The following is a 20,220-nucleotide window of genomic DNA, read 5'->3' on the forward strand; positions in this document are numbered from 1 at the left end:
CCTGTAGCATAGTCAGGTCTGCTGTCTTACCCATCATGACTGAAACTGGCCTGCAACAGGATGCCACTTTGTATATACAGAAGTCTATTTAAACAAAGTACTACATATATATCAGTTGTTTTCAATTTTTTGTCAGCTGTATCAGAATCAATATCATACTAACCTACTTTTGCATTGATCCCAGCCTTTGACTTGATAGGCTAACACATGGTCAGAACTGGTGGCCCATCACTATGAACCAGTTGCAGATTACAAGGAGATTTGACCAAGGCCGTTGCAAAATGTGCAGTTGGTCACACAGCAATGAATAGGTGTGGTTCCTCTCCAAACCCAGTGATATTTAACATCATCACAAATGTGTGGAAGGAAAACACTCCCAGCTCAGGATTGCTGAAATCCACACATGGAGGTAGCAATAGGTATCTACTTGCTAAAGTATGCCACTAGACATGCCTATAACCTCAACTGAGTGTGGCTGCTGTTTGTCCCCAAATTCCATTCCATAATGTTACATTGACTAGCATCTGCACTACTTAAAAGCGCCAGGTACTGTCAGTCATGTCCATCACAGACCCAATGCGGGCCCTGGAACAGAAGATAAGCTCTGGATGCCTTTATAATGCCAACGAGAGACGTGCTGCTGCAGCTTTAAGAACTCCTCCCTGCCAAGAATGAAGAATTCCAGCAGGCCCTTGCAGTGATGAAGCTCCGATCAGCTGCTGACAACATCCTGCCAGGAATGGATGCTGGAATTGAAGCAAACGGAAATCACATTGAACAGCATACGAGCTGAAGATGCTTCTGTGACTGCTTCACCAGTCATCCATTAAACTTCAAGTTCCACCTACCAGTTATTACTACAACAAACAAACACAAAATGGTGTGTTTAAAACAGGGTAACAGTAACAGTACTATGTGTAATAATAATAGACTGTTTAGACACACACCATTCTAAGTCAATTGGAGATTTAGCTCCTAATAACACATAATACATCTCAGCGGTGTCATGTGTCATGTATATGAATCAGTCATCTGAGGGTCAACCCATTGTTGCAAAAGTGTATGCAGTGGAAACAAGAATGTTAAGATGACTTTGAATAACAAAAAGACAGATGATTGAATACATTGATTATAATTTAACGGAGAAAGACATCGTGTTGTTTGAATACTGTACTCTTGTACCCCCTGCGTACGTTTGTCCGCCAGTGCTGTGCGCGTAACCTGGGTGGGTGCGCGCTCCCGAACTCTGTAAACGCGGCTGTGGTGTGCGCGCGGCGCGTGCTCGGTGTAGAATGGCGGCTCTTTTGGAATCGGTTTTGCGGGAGGAGGTGGAGGCGAGTCGGGCCGTGCGCTGGATCAAAAATGTGCAGGTGAGTGTCGGTGACAGTGATGCCGGTGAGTGGTGGGGCTCTGCACTGTGCACTGGAGCCGGTTAGGGTCGGTGGTCGTGGCCGGCGTTGCTGTTTTTTCGTTTTTCAGTTTCTGTTGCATTGCTACGGGGCCTGCGAAAGGGTTGAGAAAATACAAACTGTTAATCCCAGTAACCGTTTTCAGGTAATATACAGTGTTATATATATATATATATATATATATATATATATATATATATATATATATATTATCGCAATATGCATTTAAACATCGTTCATTTGGAGAATACAGACAGTAGCGCGGTCATGTTACGGGAGGATGACAGTGCTATAGATTAGTGTACTTCACGACGTGTGGAAACTTCTTACCCCGCATTGCAAAGCCATTATGATATGCATTACATTGTAATAATTGGAGTTAAAGAGAAACAGTTTAAATTGTGTTGGTACTTTATTAACGGTTCACATTAGGCGTGTTTAAACAAGCTTTTAAAACTATAAATTCATATCGCACGACAAATATGAAGTTCGTGGTTATTTGAAGAACGGGTAATGGTTTCTTACCGTTTGAATTTTGAATTCATCTCGGTGTACGGTGTTCTGTGGCGTGTTACCTGTGAATTCATTATACACACTTGAATATTTCGTAAATATAATAAGTGTATATGGCGGCTGAAGGGAGTGGGATTAATGTAAAAATGTAAATTCCAGTATTATTCGTGTACGGTGTAGTCAGCTGGGATTCTGATCCGTCCTGGGACAGCCATGCTGTTCTTGTCTCGGTGTTGTTATCCAGTGTTGAAGATACCGGATCTGTGTTTACACTGTACTGCCGCATCTATTCTCGTATACTCGGTTGTTATCCAGTGTTGAAGATACCGGATCTGTGTTTACACTGTACTGCCGCATCTATTCTCGTATACTCGGTTGTTATACAGTGTTGAAGATACCGGATCTGTGTTTACACTGTACTGCCGCATCTATTCTCGTATACTCGGTTGTTATCCAGTGTTGAAGATACCGGATCTGTGTTTACACTGTACCGCCGCATCTATTCTCGTATACTCGGTTGTTATCCAGTGTTGAAGATACCAGATCTGTGTTTACACTGTACCGCCGCATCTATTCTCGTATACTCGGTGCATGCCGGCTGTCACAATGAAGGATAGGAAGCTTGTAGTAGCCTATGTGTTGAAACTACAGAGGGACTGAGCAGAACGGTGACGATAAGCGGTGTTGACTTAATCACTAGCCTGGCAAAATAAACATTAAAACACAAATGGTTCAATGTATATGTATACAATAGTATGCATTGCGCTTGCATGTAACCCTCCCGCTGTAGTTTCTGTGCCAGTGTTGTGCTTCTTGCACACTGTATTTGAGCTCCACTGCTGTAACATTTTATACCCATGTTTTTAAATGCCCAGCTATGCAATTGTGATGAATGCAATTGTCATGGCCAGCTATCCAGTTGTGATGAAACCTGGCAATGATGTATTAGAAGTTGTATTAGAAGTTATTCCACATACTGTAAATCAGTCATTTTAATATACTTGATACTTACACATCATTTGCATCTAGGACTCAAATGCCCCTGTACCATTTCCATTATTCATGCCATTTCTCATTCTGTACTGTCCTGCACATATAGTTGATGTATGTCATAGCCATCATTCTGTGGGGGATGCATGTTCCTGCCATACTTGTTTGGTGATGTGTGTATAGATCACATCAGTGTAATCTAGTCTCATTACACTGCATATGCTTGGTGTGTAGTGTGCCATATGGCTTTTGTTTTTATGTACTTATCCTCAAATGTCGGTTGGTTAGTTAACACACACACACAACAAAAAAAAAACACATACCTCAAGACTCACGTCTTCAGACAGCACCTGTAGAACTCCTCTTTTTTCCCTCTGGACACTTTATCACTCTTCCTTAATGCGCTTTACTTGCTCTTATCTGCTCCCTATTTTACTGCATTTAATCCTGTACTTTAGAGTACTGTAATCTGTCAAGTGTTATTTAATCTGTAGTATTTTGTATTTAATTATATCCTGATGTAACTATCACTGACACTGTTATCTGCTCCGTTATTGAATCATATTTTGTCAAACTTGTACTTGCTAGAACCAAAGTCATTGTATTTCTATCTTGCTCTTAATTGTGGTATTACTTGTACTGTGATTCTTGAAATGTATTTTTGTTTACTAAGAAATAAATAATAATAATCGTTCACATTATTATCCAAATTATTGTTGATTTGATCGACATTCAGATATGACTAATATTCCAGGGATAGCTTGTGCCGTGGTTTAATTATTGCATTAACCAATTAGGGATGGGCATTCCTGTGTATTTTAATTATTGAATACAATTTACAAAACAATTACAGTATTACACTTAAAGTGCCAGTCGCTAAAAATAATGCTTACGTAAGCATTACGTAATGATTGCGTAATATCGCTTCCATATGCAGTTGGGCAGATCAGTGCGGAACGATACCGCTAGTCCCGCAGTGCCGCTGAGCGGTACAGCTCAAATCGAAGCCAGAGCGATTTTATCTGGCTGCCGCGCGGTACCGTCGGTGGATTAACCAATCACAGCCAAGTGCTGACAACACGAGCTTGCCAGGAAAAATCATGAATGAAACTGTTGTCTACGGAGGTGTCCAAGCACCCTGAAGGGTTTGATCCCTCCCATATTTCATACAAGGACAGGCAGGTCCGTATTTTATACATCACCCCTGATGAGCATCCTTCCTGCCTTTTTTTATCATTTCTGTAGTTCACTACTATTTTTACAAATAACTGGCTGTAAGGGGATATATTTTCTCACACTTGCTGTCAGCAGTGTATTGTGTGTTTCTTTGCTCAGTTCAGGTCGCTCATTTCATGCACCTGCATATAGATGACAAGAAAACAACATAAACCAGTGTTTTTATTTGGTAGATTATAGGGGGGAGGGGGCATTACAGCCATGGCCAAATGTTTTGCATCACGTCCTATAGAATTAATAATGTGACGTTGACATATTGAAGTTACACATCGCTTTGTAGTTTTCCAAAAAATGAAAAATGTGACATTTCAAAATCTAACATGAAATACTGTACTACTGTTGTAGACTTTTGAGATGCCATTTTGTAGTGTTTTAGATTGCATGATGTTAAATAAAATATCGAAATTATGTTCATATAGGGTTTTTAATTATGTCTCCATCCTAATATTCTACTTTTGGCCATATGTGTTGATTTATATTAGAGTACATAGCCTACAGCCGGGGCCGGCAATTCAATTTCATGGCAGCAGTCCCTTCCAGTGTGCCGCGGCTGCAGAGATGCAGTTCACTTTTTGCTATCACATTTTAATCAAAACTTTACATGACTTTGCATAGCCACTTAGATTTGCATTATCTTCAGTGAATACAACTATGTTGTCATTTTTCCAAGCATTACATCAGAGGTAGCCTACCCTTTCCTGCAACGGAAACTGTCTATTTTGTGTAGTGTGTCGGTCCAGGTTCCTGATGTGATTATAAGCTTGTTTCAATTTCAAAAAGAAAACTGGACAATATCGAAGCTTTATCTATTCTATACCAGCACTTGCTCTTCTGTAAGGTCCAAACAGGAGGCCCTTTGACGATCCACATGTGGGGTATACCTTCGGCCTCGTCTGCGATTCCATACTGGAATTTATTTGAGCACGGAGACTCAAGGATGGCTGTTTTTTAAAAATGTAGCACTAGAGGCGCAAAACAATTACATCCCAAAAGTAGACAAAAATAAAATCTAAAACAAAATGGTCAAAATGGTTTAATAGATCAATCAAAAAAAATTCAGCGAAAAATGGCACTTTACAGAGCGTTTAAAAGGAACCAAAAACAAAGTACACAGAAAGAGTACTGCAAACGCAAGTCAAAAAGGAAGTTAGAAAGATAGAAATGAACATTGCTAAGGGGGCTAAAACCAATTCCAAAATGTTTTTTCCAATATTATAACAGCAAGAGAACATTCAAAGAGGAGGTTCATTGTCTAAGAGATACAAATGGCAAAATCATAGACGAAGAAAAAAAAATAGCAAATATATTAAATGATTACTTTTCACAAGTTTTTACAAAGGAGGACATGGACAACATGCCCCACATCTCGACCTGTTCCTATCCAATTTTAAATAGCTTTAGCATAACAGAGGCAAAAGTGTTAAAGGGACTAGGAGCTCTTAAAATAAACAAATCCCCTGGGCCGGATGAGATCCTCCCAATAGTACTCAAAGAAATGAAAGAAGTTATTTACAAACCGCTAACCAAAATCATGCAACAGTCTCTTGACACAGGGTTTGTACCGACAGACTGGAGAATTGCAAACGGAATACCAATCCACAAAAAGGGAGATAAAACCAAATCAGGTAACTACAGACCAAAAAGCCTGACTTCTATTATATGTAAACTATAATAAGATCCAAAATGGAAAATTACCTATATGGTAACAGTATCCTGGGAGACAGTCAGCATGGTTTTAGGAAAGGGAGATCGTGTCTGTCTAACCTGCTTGATTTTTTTGAGGATGCAACATCGACAATGGATAATTGCAAAGCATATGATGTGGTTTATTTAGATTTCCAGAACGCTTTTGACAAAGTCCTGCATAAAAGATTAATCCTCAAACTGAACGCAGTAGGGATTCAAGGAAATGCAAAATGGAGCGAGGTAACCAGTGGTGTACCACAGGGATCAGTATTAGGTCTTCTGCTATTCCTAATCTACATTAATGGTTTAGATTCTGGTATAGTAAGCAAACTTGTTAAATTTGCAGACGACACAGAAATAGAGCGGCAAACACTGTTGCAGCAGCAAAGGTCATTCAAAATGATCTAGACAGAATTCAGAACTGGGCAGACACATGGCAAATTACATTTAATAGAGAAAAGTATACTGCATGCAGGCAATAAAAATGTGCATTATAAATATCATATGGGAGATACTAAAATTGAAGAAGGAACCTATGGAAATGACCTAGGAGTTTATGTTGACTCAGAAATTTCTTCATCTAGACAATGTGGGGAAGCTATAAAAAAAAGGCCAACAAGATGCTGGGATATATTGTGAAAAGTGTTGAAGGGAAGTAATGTTAAAACTTTACAATACATTAGTAAGACCTTATCTAGAATATTGTGTTCAGTTCTGGTCACCTCATTACAAAAAGGATATTGCTGCTCTAGAAAGAGTGCAAAGAAGAGCGAACAGAATTATCCTGGGTTTAAAAGGCATGTCGTATGCAGACAGGCTAAAATAATTGAATCTATTTAGTCTTGAACAAAGAAGACTACGCGGTGATCTGATTCAGGCATTCAAAATCCTAAAAGGTATTGACACTGTCAACCCAGGGGACTTCTTTGACCTGAAAAAAGAAACAAGGACCAGTGGTCACAAATGGAGATTAGATAAAGGGGCATTCAGAACAGAAAATAGGAGGCACTTTTTTACACAGAGAATTGTAAGGGTCTGGAACCAACTCCCCAGTAATGTTGTTGAAGCTGACACCCTGGAATCCTTCAAGAAGCTGCTTGATGAGATTCTGGGATCAATAAGCTACTAACAACCAAACGAGCAAGATGGGCCGAATGGCCTCCTCGTTTGTAAACTTTCTATGTTCTTATGTTCTTATGACTGTTTGTTTGAAATGTCCCACCTACTTAGGACTCTTTGAAAAAGGCAAAACCATTTTAGACTGAAAATACTCAGTATGACCAATCTGAACGCTTTTGGTTCTTGCACGGGGGTATGTTAATTAGGTACACACCTTCTTTTTGCACAAGATCCCTCATACTGTCAGAATTGGGGTTTTGCCATTGTTCTCATCCTTCTTGGCCGTTTTAGATTTGGAACTCTACAATTCCAGGAACAGCTTGAGTTTGAACATAAGCTGAACAGTCTATTCGTATAAATGGTGTCTAAGGAAAAACTGTGTTAAAATGTGTAAGCACACAACAGTAAGCATACATAAATATCCTGTTTTCATCTCATATTTCATTTTTTTGTGTATTTATGCAGCTTACAGTATCTTTAATATTGACGTAATAAAACCGTTTGTAGATTAGTGTATATTTCTGTATTATTTAAGGTACATCATTTTTTATGATTTTAGTGTATTTTACACAAATATTGAACAACTTTTACCGTAATAAAAAAAGATAATTTATTTTGTACAGCGCCTTTCATTAAAAGAAATCCCAAAGCTCTTCACATTTAAAAAAAACATAAAATACAATATAAACTATGCACTGCAGTAAGCCCATGTATAAAACTGAGTCTCAAGGCGCGATTAGACACACACTCAGAGTCCTATCCCTCACGTGTACAAAGAAGTGAACGGAAATAAAAGCAGTAACCTGATAACAGCACAAAATAAAACAATCATGTATAAACACTGTGTTTAAAATATTACACTGCATGCAGGCTATCCTCAATTTAAAATATTACACTGCATGCAGGCTATCCTCAAATTAAAATATTACACTGCATGCAGGCTATCCTAAATTTAAAATATTACACTGCATGCAGGCTATCCTAAATTTAAAATATTACACTGCATGCAGGCTATCCTCGATTTAAAATATTACACTGCATGCAGGCTATCCTCAATTTAAAATATTACACTGCATGTAGGCTATCTTATTTAAAATATTACATTGCATGTAGGCTATCTTATTTAAAATATTACACTGCATGCAGGCTATCTTATTTAAAATATGACACTGCATGCAGGCTATCCTCGATTTAAAATATTACACTGCATGTAGGCTATCTTATTTAAAATATTACACTGCATGTAGGCTATCTTATTTAAAATATTACACTGCATGTAGGCTATCTTATTTAAAATATTACACTGCATGTAGGCTATCTTATTTAAAATATTACACTGCATGTAGGCTATCTTATTTAAAATATTACACTGCATGCAGGCTATCCTCGATTTAAAATATTACACTGCATGTAGGCTATCTTATTTAAAATATTACACTGCATGTAGGCTATCTTATTTAAAATATTACACTGCATGCAGGCTATCTTATTTAAAATATTACACTGCATGCAGGCTATCTTATTTAAAATATTACACTGCATGCAGGCTATCCTCGATTTAAAAAGTGAACAAACAATACAGTATTGCTTATGTTACCATTCTGTCGCTTTACACTTTCTCTAGACTTGTGTTTCCTTCGTTTCTTTTCCATGTGAAACACAAACCAGTCCTCCAATGGAATCACCCCTGCGTACAGGTGGAAGGTGCGCACCTCATGGATTCCTTGCTTTTTTTTTTTTTTCAGTCTGCGATTAAATATGTATGCACGGTGGTTTAGAGAATATGTAATACCGTTAAAAAATCAATTCAACGTCATTATTTAGTTTTTGTCGTCCTGCGTACCCTCCTAGAAGTACCCCCAGGGGTACCTGTTGAAAACCACTGGGCTACATACAGACAGTATAGTATATAATAGATATGAGATATATTCATTGTGTTTAATCAAACCTTGCAAAAATACAAACATTAAAGTTGCTGTCTCCGTTTTAATGATCATTAGTTTACCCACGCAGCATTACATGTGGACTAAAAAACACACACACCTTTATAACAGTAAATTCAGCTCTTTGCAGGATAGATTGATTCAGTTGCACATAATAAAAAGAAAAACTTCAGTTTCACTTTTTACATGCTGTCATTTAGGAGCCTCCAGTGCCTCGCATTTTTTTGCCCCCGATCTGCCCAAGACAGTGGACGCATTAAACGCCTCCCGGCTACAGTCAGAATAAAGAGAAAAATCACTGACCTACTGCATTTTCATAGAAGACAAGTTATGACAAATGTGCATACCATATAACCTGACTGTATAATAGTTGGTACAGAGGGTAGTGTTAGGATGTTTTGAGTTAACATGGGATCAATGAGTGTTATGTTACAACAGCGCCATCTAGGGGATTGAGGGTGTCACTGTTGATGTGATTAATAAAGCAGGTTGTTCAGTTTCTACTCCTGATTCCCGCTCTCTTTAATAATAGCACAGCGTATAATAGTTTGGTACAGAGCAGTGAATCATGATAGTTGGGAGTACTGTACAGGTAGTATAAATACATATTTACATTAATATTATAATAAGGAAGCTGCAGATCATTTGAGATTCTGGCTGGACTGATCTCCTGTATGGTTAAAAAAGGGCCGAGTGTGTTGTGCAGTATTTATACTTGTAAACACTTTTTATAGTGCTTGATCTATTGATTTTAGTTCAATAACTATAACTCCTCCTGTTTGAACGAGCTTGAACAATCAATTCACTCTGAGCAGAACTCCAAACTGTGGAAGGCCATCCAGGTAAAAAACGCATTATTTACTACACATTCTAGTTTCGCTTTAGTATGTGTTATAATTCTAATTATTATGTGTCCTAATCTGGCCAATCAGATTGCAGAAAATGAAATGAGAACCAATGAATTTAAAGAAAACAGTCTGTGTAATAAATTATCCTATTAAGTCGCCTTACATTCGCCCAGTTGGTGGCGGTATATGGACTTGGCATTGCGCAAAGTCTAGTGAAAGATGGGTAGACCCGAACCGAGACGAGCATCAAGCGGCGGCTTCAGAGCCTCAGAAATCGCTTTAATTCAGCGGTAACTCCACTGTAACTAACATGTAATTTTAAAAAGTGTTGAAATCTCTGACATTTGAATCTAGTATTAGCTGTGGTAACTCAATATTTTTGTGTAAAACTGAAATAAATATAATTTAAAAAAAAATAAAAAATGACTGTGTACATCGTTAATACAAACTGACCCGTGGCACGGTCAACATTGTCTGTCTCAAGAAGTCGGCAGCACTCAGCAAATCTATAATTGCACCGTAGAAGAAAATATCTCTCTCCCACGATTTGCAATTTCTTATTCTCCTTTTTTGTAAGCGTATTTCATGTCTGAAATTAAAGATATCCCAAAGGTGACTGACTACTCTTAAAATGACCAGCCCCTACGTAGTTACAGTGCTACTGTAAAATGACCAGCCACTACTGTAGAAAATGCATTGTTAATTTACATTTATTTAGAACACATAGTTTTTTTAGTTTTTTTATGTATTCTGATTGGTCCAAATTAATACGTGTACTAAGTATTTGAAACAAAATGACCAGCCCCTACGTAGTTACAGTGCTACTGTAAAATGACCAGCCACTACTGTAGAAAATGCATTGTTAATTTACATTTATTTAGAACACATAGTTTTTTTAGTTTTTTTATGTATTCTGATTGGTCCAAATTAATACGTGTACTAAGTATTTGAAACGCATACTAAATAACAAGTTTTTGACCCAGATGGCCTTCCATACCAAACCAGAATTGCAAAGCTGCAACATTTTGCGTGTTGTCACACTGCGACAACATCGCAACATTTAAATAGCTAGCTGTGGCCACCACTGTAGTTGGGGCGCTAGATGCAAAAACTTGGATTTTGGAGCTGCCGTCTTGAGTTTTGTATTTTCTTCTGTTTCTCGTTCCAGCTGGAGAATGGCAGCTGTGACAGCCTTGCTCAGTTTTCCGTGCTCCGGAGAGACTTTGTCCCATTCCTGCTCAACTTCCTCCGTGAGCAAGCCAGTCAGATCCTGGCCAATGGGCCTTCCACCCCGGCCAAGACCCCCAGCTCCAAGGGACTGCGGACCCCCGGGTACCCCAGTGAGAGGAGTGGGGTCTCTCAGAGCGGCCGCGCGCCCCCGAAAGGAGCCAGCCGGGTGCAGCTCTTCTCGCCACCCCCCTGCAGTCCTGCGCAGCCTGAGTTTGACACGCCAGGCTCCCAGTATCTCAGCGGAATCACCTCATTGAGCAGCCCCAGCTTCACGGCCAGCCCTGCACCCAGGAGGTCTGACCAGAGAGCCAGCCTGGGAGAATTCCTGCCCTCCTCCCCGGACCCCCAGCCCCCCCAGCGTCGCGGCAGGAGACGGGGTGGTCCGACCAGCAGTGGAGGCCGGCAGCCAGGCAGGGAGGCAGGACGCGGGCTTAATGAGGAGACGGGCCGCTGGGACAGGGGAGGCAGGACTGAGACCTCTATCACCCCCCCTCCACCCCAGCTCAACATCAACAACCTGGAGGACTTCCCTCTTGTCGGGGCTACTCCTACACCAGCTGGGTGAGTCATCTCTTTACAGCCGTCAGGTTTAACGAAAGAAGCTGGTAATCATGCGCTCATGATTCCTATTGTATCTCCAAATACTGTCATCAAGCATATCAAGTGAAGCAGCCAATGACCTGCCCAACAATTAAGATACCAAACACTGAAATGGCTTCTTCTCAGCAAATAATATATGTAATAAAAACCAGAAATCTAATTTGTGGCGATATTTCTAACTTATCTAATGCTTTGTTAATGCTAACTTGTTTACAAACAAAAGCAACAATAATACAACCCGTTTTAAATTTGTTTGGTTGCCGAGGAAAGCGAGCAACGGCTCCAATACCCAGCTTGTTTAAAGTAAACCTCAGGTTGTTACTGTATGAAAACGTGTCAATAGCCACTGTTTACTGTGAAGAAACAGCAATGGCAAGGAATGAAAAAAAGTAAAAGATCAATAAAATACGTTGTCAGCTTTATGTACTATTTTATTTAGAGAATAAACAAAACAACGTTTAACTAGCACTGCTATTTGGCATCCTTTGTGTTGTAGTGAATTCACTGGATTAAAGGAAGTCCCACACAACGTATCCTTCACTCCTGGGATATTTTTCTATTTTAACGTGTTACATATTCTAAAAGCAATATAATGGCTTTTATTACTTTTTTAAAAAAGAACAAAATATATAAATTGAGCGAATATCCGAACATGAAAATCCCGTGTTCGCCCCAGCACTATATGTATATGTATATATATATATATATATATATATATATATATATATATATATATATATATATATATATATATATATATATATGAATGTCCTCTGTTTTCAAATTAACAGTTCTATACATTTTCTACAGAATAATAAACCAGCCAATTTGTTTTATTGATTGTAAATAAAAAGTGAAAGTTTCCTTGAGCTGTTTTCTGTGCTGCAGTACAACGAAAGACTATTAATCAGAAGATTCTAAGGCTGGGGCGCTGCCTAATCTTTCACTATCGATATATCGTTCTCCAAAAAAGCCAAAGCATCAATTAATCAACATTATGAAAGGGTAAAAAAAATGCAGTAATACATGTGAAGCTGTGGATTACTGTGTAACATTGCAAGTAACACGATTTAAAAACGATTATGGATTTTACATTGATTACATCAGTTTATGCATACAGTAATTAAAAAATATATTATTTATTTTTATTTTTATTTTTTACCTTATTTGTACCAGTTAAAAAAAAAAGTTGTTTTATTCCATAGCAAGTCAGAGTAACAACCAATAAAAAAAAACTCATTTAAAAAAAGTTATCACTGTCCACAGCATTTTAGTAACAAGAGTGTTGTCCATGGCTTATATTTGAATTGTATCAAGGAACATGATAGTGTCCACATTTTGTTTTAATTTAAGCAATGACTGGCACTGGCTTACAATCTGCCCAGCATTACTGAATACCTGCTCACTAGGGACTGACGTTGCTGAGATGCTTAATACTTCCGACCAGAGATACAACTTTTGGAACGATCTTGGATGTTTTTCTTAATTTTTAGACGAGGAGGGGGGTGGTGGTTGTGATGAATATATGGAGATTTTGTTTCAAGGTTTGTAGGGTGCCATCTCATTAAATGGTCATGCAACTTAGTTGTGTTACTGGAGTATCCCAAGCATTAATTTCTATACTTTATTTTCTTGTCGTCTTACTTTAGAAAATAATTGCCAAACATTGGAAGGCATTGTAGCTCGATCGAAACAGTATTTGTGATTCTAGCACAATGCTCTTAACTTGCTCTGTTACTTTGAAGACTGCTGCACAGATGCAATCCCATCAGTAAACACTCACGGGGCGGGGCAGGGGGGAGAAGGTGAGATTCAATGAGTCAGACCTGAGGGGAGCAGAGAAGCTCTGCTCTTAATGCAAAAAATAATTGCTGATTGCAAATGTAATAAAAAATAAAAGCTTTCCTTTGCTTTGTCACAGTTTACATGAAATATAATTCTCAAGAAGCCTAGTGGTAGGATTTCAAGATGTCTCCATCTTGAAATTGACCAATATACCATTCATTCGGATGTCCCAAAAGTCTTGCTTTAAAAGTTGCATCTAATTTTTTTACTGCAGAGTAACTGCATCTCTCATTGTTTACGGCTGTGAAAAATTGAGTCATTTTTTAGACACAGCCCCGTGGTACTGTGAACCGGCAGCTAGTTAAACTGTACATGAAAAGTGTGGATAGTGCTTGAAACAAGTGTTTCAAACACTCCCTCCTCGTGTCTCTCCTGCCCTGTTTCCAGCAGCAAGACGAAGCCATCGCGACGGATCAACCCGACACCGGTGAGTGCAGAGCGGCCCCGCTCGAAACCAAAGAACTGCTTCACCTCCACCCCGCTGAGCCAGCCACCCCCCTCCCCCGCCATCCCAGAGTCCCCGGGGGCAGGGCCGGACTGTTGGCTGCAGGAGGAGCGGGAGATGCTGCGCAGAGAGAGGTGTGTTCGGGCTCCGGCTTCAGGCGCCACTCCTGCACTTCGCCTTGCTTGTACTAAGATGATGTGCCCTTTCCAGAGCATGTGTGATTTAAAAGAGCACACAAACTGGCATTACTCATCATAGCCAACAAATATCTATAGACAGAGACAGTATGTGGGCCCAGAGTTAGCAGCTTACATTGTCACGCGAGTTTAATTGAATGGGGAAGGTTGCTAGTCTCTGAACTTGGGATTCTCCAGACAAGATCAGCGCCAGGGAAAGGCATATTTAGAGTTAAATAGTAATACTTTGATATTGGTGTAACAGTGCCAAGAACCGTGCACAATCAGTGCAAACAACATCGAATCGTAAGGGGAATATAAAAATGTAATTCAGATGGTCCGGGCCATATGTTATTGACCTGCTTACTTCACCTTCCCCTGATATGCTTCCTGTAATGGTCTTCTCCCTCTGTCTCCAGATCCAAGCTGTCCCAGCAGACCAGCTCTCCAGGACTCCCCCCTGCCCTTGAACCCAGCACCCCCACCAAGCTGGGCTCCAGCAGAACCAGCTCCAGCGGGTCGGCGGACCGCCTCTCTCCCACCGCGGATTTGCACAAGGTCTCCTCCTCCTGCCAGCTGGACCTGCTAGCTGAACTGCACTGCGCCTGCATCGCGGGTAGGAGCCCGAGGACTCCCGTAGACTGTGCTGATTTGTTCTGCATTTCCCTTGTCTTTCTATTGCATTTGCAGTCATTGACAATGCTGCAATGTTGAGTTCTGATTTGTACACGTTTCTGCACTTGCCTGGAGAATAGCCCAGCACTCATTCCTTTACACCATGTGACAATATAACCTTTCAACTCTACAGGTTCAGCATACTTTAAATATATAGAGTAGGTGGGATCAGCCAAGTTGAAAATTCATTCAATCACATGATTTGAATGAGGAATGAATATCTGTTCTGTCCTAGTGGGTTTGATTTTTTTCCAGACAAGCTCGTTGACAGATGGACATCAATGGCAGGTTTCACAGACACCAATTAGCACTAATCGTGGACTGCAAACATTGGGTAGTCCATGATTAGTTCTTATCAGGGTCTGAAAAAATGATAAGTTAATATTTGATCAGCAGAACTGCAAAAATCATAATGGAAATATGAAGAAAAAAAATAACATATGAAACGTATTACTCTTTGGCTATCATAAAGTTAACCCTGACTGTACAAAACATGAAACATTATGAAACGTGAAAAACATGATGGCTTGACATTTCATAAAAATACATGCATAAACAGTATGACACCATTGATAAATCAACGCATACAAAATGAAAGGACAAGGACTAGAGGATTCAAAAAACAGTCCCACTCATCTATAATATATTGTTTATGAACACTGAATATTTCCAGTATAGGTAATATACTTCAGGAAATTCTCCAATGATCCACAGATCAGATTTTCGCACTCATAATCTCTTCAGAGCATTCTGGGGTTGCCTTGAACACCCTGAGTACCACATGACTGATGATACAGTACCACCATGTTCCCATGTCACTGATCACCTTTCACTTGGTCATTCAGTGGTGCTTTGATTACATCGGTTGGACTTCTTTATTTCTACAACATATACAGTGCATTTAGGTTCCAGAAATATTGAGCGTCTTCTTTAAGGACATATTTTTTATTGAGAGTCAGAGGCTAAGTTAGAATAAAGGATGCAGGAAAACTACCATGAAACCCCTTGTAGGACCGAACTTTATGGGACATCTAGGGTATATTGCCGCTGTTATTGGAGTCGTTTCAGTGTTGTTCAAATTATGTTACTGACAAAACAAGCACTTTACACTTTAAAAGAAAATAACAAAATACCAACAATTGTATTTTTTGTAATTTGGGAATCTGTAGTTATGTCCTGCCATATCAAATATTTAATTCTTTGGTGGGCCATTTCTCCACCTTGTAATCCTGCAAGTGTGTGTGCTGTTCCATGCTTGCCACATTTACAGCGTCGTTCAGTGCCTGTAATGTGCTTGTGTTTTGTAGAGAACCTGGTGCCCAATGTCTTCCTGGAGCTCTTCTTCGTGCTTCAGCTGCTGACGTCCCGTGGATCGGCTCCTTCTGAGGAGCAGCAAGGGGGTCCCGCAGTCTGCAGGGGTAGCTCTAAACACACCCCTCCTGCTTCCAACAGTGACTCGCAATATTCTCAAGTCTTGTTCTTGATTAGACCTTTTAATAGGATCAGCTAAATATGTACGCTGTCAGTAAAATACACTTGCTTTCAAAACCACAAAGGTCTCTTCCTTCAGGTGGAAGTGGATACTGAGTTAAAGAAAGTTCCTATCGAAAGCCAGTGTATTTTTTATATATATATCTATATCTCTATCTATACACGTATTCTTGCTGTGCTTCTCGTATCTGGACCAGCGTTTCTCCTGTTTGTTTTTAATACTCTTTCTTTTCCTCTCAGATGTGTTGGACAGGCCCTACTTCAACAGCGTGCACAACTGTGTGTACTTTGCAGTCAAGGTCCTGGAAAATAATTTTGAGTAAGTTCAGTCTGCATTCCATTCTTTTAAAATGTATCAAATGTTTTAATGCAAAAACTATGTGCTTTAGTTTTGAAGATCATTTTGTTAAGCTTGTTATATTCAAAATAGTTGATCACAAAAGAATAAGAAAGTCTGCCCAAAATCACTTCACATGTGCAAAAAACAGACAAGTAAAGGGGCTACCCATATAAATTACATCTACAATAAGGGCCAAGTTATATAAAAAAGGATCAGCACTATAATGCACACAAAACCTCACCCCCACTTTTGATTTGTGTTGCTCCTACTGCAATATAAATGGACTGCCAAGTTTGCCCCAATTGTCTTGTTCAACTGATCCTTTCTGCACATAACCTGTTCCCCTTTGGAGATCAGTCACATCTTTTATATGGCTGGTCCCTTTATGTTCACCTGTCTGTTTTTGCACATGTCAGATGTTTTAGGACAGATATAACTTCCCAGTGTGCCTTTCCTGGTTTATTGAACTCTGAAGCCACTGCTCCACCCAGTGTGGTGCTTTCTCATTGGTTTGTGGTGCTCACTGTTTATTGAGCTCTGAAGCCACTGCTGCACTGTGTGGTGCCATTGGTTTGTGGTGCTCAGTGGTGTTGCTCTTGTGTTGCAGTCTCATCTCCCAGCTGGATAAATGCACACTGCGGCTCCTCGCTGAGAACGAGAGGCTGGGCTCCTTCTCTCCAGCTCTGCGAGATCGGCTGCTTGCTGCCCATGAAAACAGCACTGCCAAGGTGGGTGAGCGCTCTGTGTCTCCCAGAACAGCTTCCGGACGGAGATTGACTTACTGGCCAAGAGAACATGGTTTATATATGGCCCACATTGACAAAGTTTGCTGGTCAGGAAGGATTGATTCACTCCCAGAGATATAATGTGAAATTTGCACAGTGCCTAACCTAAAGTGCCATTGTCCCTCACCTTTCATGAGTGTGTCCGTATCCTTGTAAGCTTGTGCATTTTTAGCTTCCAGGTGATAAGGAGCCAACTCTTTTAAATATTTGCTTCATACTTGATACTCAACTGTATTCTGTGATGCTCAAGGTTAAGTTCGATCGCTGATACCATACAAGAAAAAGTAACCCTTTTCTGGTAGTAATTTTACAAAGTTGCAGCTGCACTGTCAAAGCCTTAGATCTCAAAGACCATCGGAGGCAGTGACTTTTTTTAACCTTTCTGCTTTATTATGTATTGTCTAGTTATTTTGGTGATAACCTCTGGCCATATCAGTGATACAGACCACATGATTTGAGAAGTGTCATTACCGGTGTTGTCCAGTAAAACTGTCCCATTTCACTGCCGCATTGTTTTAACCTCTGGCCATATCAATATACAGGCCACACACGTTTTCACATACACATCTGGTTAGAACAAGCTTTGCTTTGGTTCCCATGCTGAGGTTTTAACCCAGCTGCTCTTGCAGGGTTTTCTAGAACAGGTATAGGCAAGAAAGGGGAGCAGGAAGAAAAGATTGATCGGTGCAGCTCCTCAGTTCTGCATTGCTTGGCTCCATTGATGTTGTGTACATGCCTGAAAAACTATTAGCAGTTATTACCCATGAAACAAATGCAAAATGGAATCAATGGAGTTTTATTAGAAGTAACCACACCATGACATCTTCTGAATTCTTTTGAATATCCTTTGCAACATTACACTTCCTATGTCTATGGAGCACATCATGTTAGTCAGGCAGGTACGATCTGTGCCCTGTTTGGCATGACAGGAGTTCTAATGTGTCCTCCTTGTAACAGAGTTTTTTACCTCTGTATTGTAGGTGTCCCGAATAACCCCGTCCTTCATTCAGTCTGTTCCGTTCCAGCCAGCCACAGACAACCGCTCCAACTTCTGTAGTGACAAGGCCTTTCACATCTTCAAGAAGCAGAGGTACTGTGCTGGCATCACACTGAGAACGTGTGCTTCACAAAATACCCTAAAGAATCACTCACCTTTACAGTATCTATATTTGACTGGAGTTCTTTCATTGGAGCACCATGCAAGCTGCTGATTATGCAGGTTTTGACACTTTCACTTGGAGTTGTTTCTGACCAGCTGAGCTAACATGTTGTGATTGAGTGGGACGGAGATGCTTGTATCCAAAGTCAACAAATGACTGCATTAAGAACCCCTTGCAACCCGCTGACACATTAACAGGTTTCATGATGTTTCATTAAAGAACCCAAAATGGCTCCAAACTTGACACTAACCTACTAAGAACCGAACTAGCATTGATGGGCTGAATGGCCATACAACGGAGGGTTAATTTGTATATTGTTATAAAGAGACCACCATATCATCCCAAACCTGTTTATTGCTCTATAGTTCTGCATTCGAGTAAAGGATATCCAAGCTCCTCACTGTGTAAGCAGGTGTAGAGTTCTAGCTGCTGATCTGTGCTGTGCTCTGTATCCCCAGAGATATTTTCTACGAGCTGCTGAGAGAGTGGGAGGACTTCCACAAGGAGCCGGGCTGGGTGTTCGACATGGTGCTGGGCAGCAGAGTCAGGTGGGACCTGCAGCTTAATCTCTGTTTAGTCATCTGCAGTGAACCAAAAGCAGTGCACTAGCTGTGGATGATCCTGTGGTCAGCAGAGGACAGTACTAATGATAGACTGCAGGATAGGTGCAGTTGCAGTGAACTAGCTGGGGATCATCAATAATAAGAAATGTGGGGTCGGGGCAGTAAACACGTGTTTCAGGGTTTCTTGTGAACATTTATGGTTTTATTTCTTTCAAAAATTATTTGGTCAAACTTTGAGAGTTTTGAAATTGATAAAACTTCACCTGGACATTTGTTCCACCACATGCTGCTTCTAAAATTGTTTTAGGTACTTAATTTATGAATGAAGGGGGTATAGCAGGCCACATTTACAAAGATTTTGCTTCAGTCCAGTGTTTGATGCACTTATCCTCTGTGGGTGACCGGCACACGTTCGCATGTATGTCTCAGTTTTTTCAGGGCAGGACGTTATCCCTGACTTGCATGTAAAGATGTTTCTCCTCTCCCTTGCCCTCTCTGTCTTCAGGGGGATGGTGAGTCAGCTGACTGCAGCCAGCAATCACAGTCACTTTGCCAGGCTTTTCCAGAAGCAGCTCATCCAGGTAAGCGGTGCCCCCAGAGGCTGTTGTGCTAGAAACAGCCTGAGCTGCTGTCTGGCTGTTGGGTTATCTTGACATAATGCAGTATATGGTATCATAATACAAGTATGTCGTTTCATGATACAAACCAAAAGCACAGCGTAGCTCATTGTAGTTCACCAAATAGTTCTAGAATGAAGAATAAGTATGTTTATGAATACGTACTCTCCCTATTTCATTACATTTAACAAAAGGGTCCATCATTGAATGATCATTTGATCTTATTATGCATCATGCAAGTAGCCCATCAGGCCCATCGCATGTATCGTGATATGTATCCTGTCATATCATGACATTAGTGATTCGTTACGCCCCTAGTCTCAGATGACAATCCTCATTCCTTAAGTAATGGGTCGCCAGGACGGTAGGAGTATTTGGGTTCTCCCCTCCCCGGTTTGGACTAGCGACTACCTTGATAACAAATCAGACCTTTTGAATTGTATAATACGAAGGTCTTTAATAAAAAACATTGCAGCATTGTGTTTTGTATAAGGATAACCAAACTGCTAATGTTCATGAACTAGCAAAGTAGCAACTCTGTGCATGTAG

General features: G+C 40.1%; 1 protein-coding gene across 5 annotated transcripts in view; it reads left to right on the forward strand.

Moving 5' to 3' along the window:
* The first annotated feature begins 1,182 nt into the window (after positions 1-1,182).
* LOC117422379 (codanin-1-like) overlaps positions 1,183-20,220 on the forward strand; it is a 44,413-nt gene continuing 25,375 nt past the window's right edge. Inside the window, exons 1-10 of one of the 5 annotated variants that reach the window (XM_058987235.1) lie at positions 1,183-1,370; positions 10,913-11,535; positions 13,807-13,998; positions 14,460-14,656; positions 16,023-16,166; positions 16,447-16,525; positions 17,154-17,274; positions 18,312-18,421; positions 18,950-19,039; positions 19,560-19,635. In XM_058987235.1, the coding sequence (XP_058843218.1) occupies positions 1,293-1,370; positions 10,913-11,535; positions 13,807-13,998; positions 14,460-14,656; positions 16,023-16,166; positions 16,447-16,525; positions 17,154-17,274; positions 18,312-18,421; positions 18,950-19,039; positions 19,560-19,635 (1,710 nt within the window). In that variant the 5' untranslated portion in view covers positions 1,183-1,292. The remainder of the gene's footprint in view (positions 1,371-10,912; positions 11,536-13,806; positions 13,999-14,459; positions 14,657-16,022; positions 16,167-16,446; positions 16,526-17,153; positions 17,275-18,311; positions 18,422-18,949; positions 19,040-19,559; positions 19,636-20,220) is intronic. The other 4 variants (XM_058987236.1, XM_058987238.1, XM_058987237.1 and 1 more) reach the window with 4 other exon arrangements.

This window comes from Acipenser ruthenus, chromosome 15 (assembly GCF_902713425.1).
Source record: "Acipenser ruthenus chromosome 15, fAciRut3.2 maternal haplotype, whole genome shotgun sequence".
Lineage (NCBI taxonomy): Eukaryota > Metazoa > Chordata > Actinopteri > Acipenseriformes > Acipenseridae > Acipenser > Acipenser ruthenus.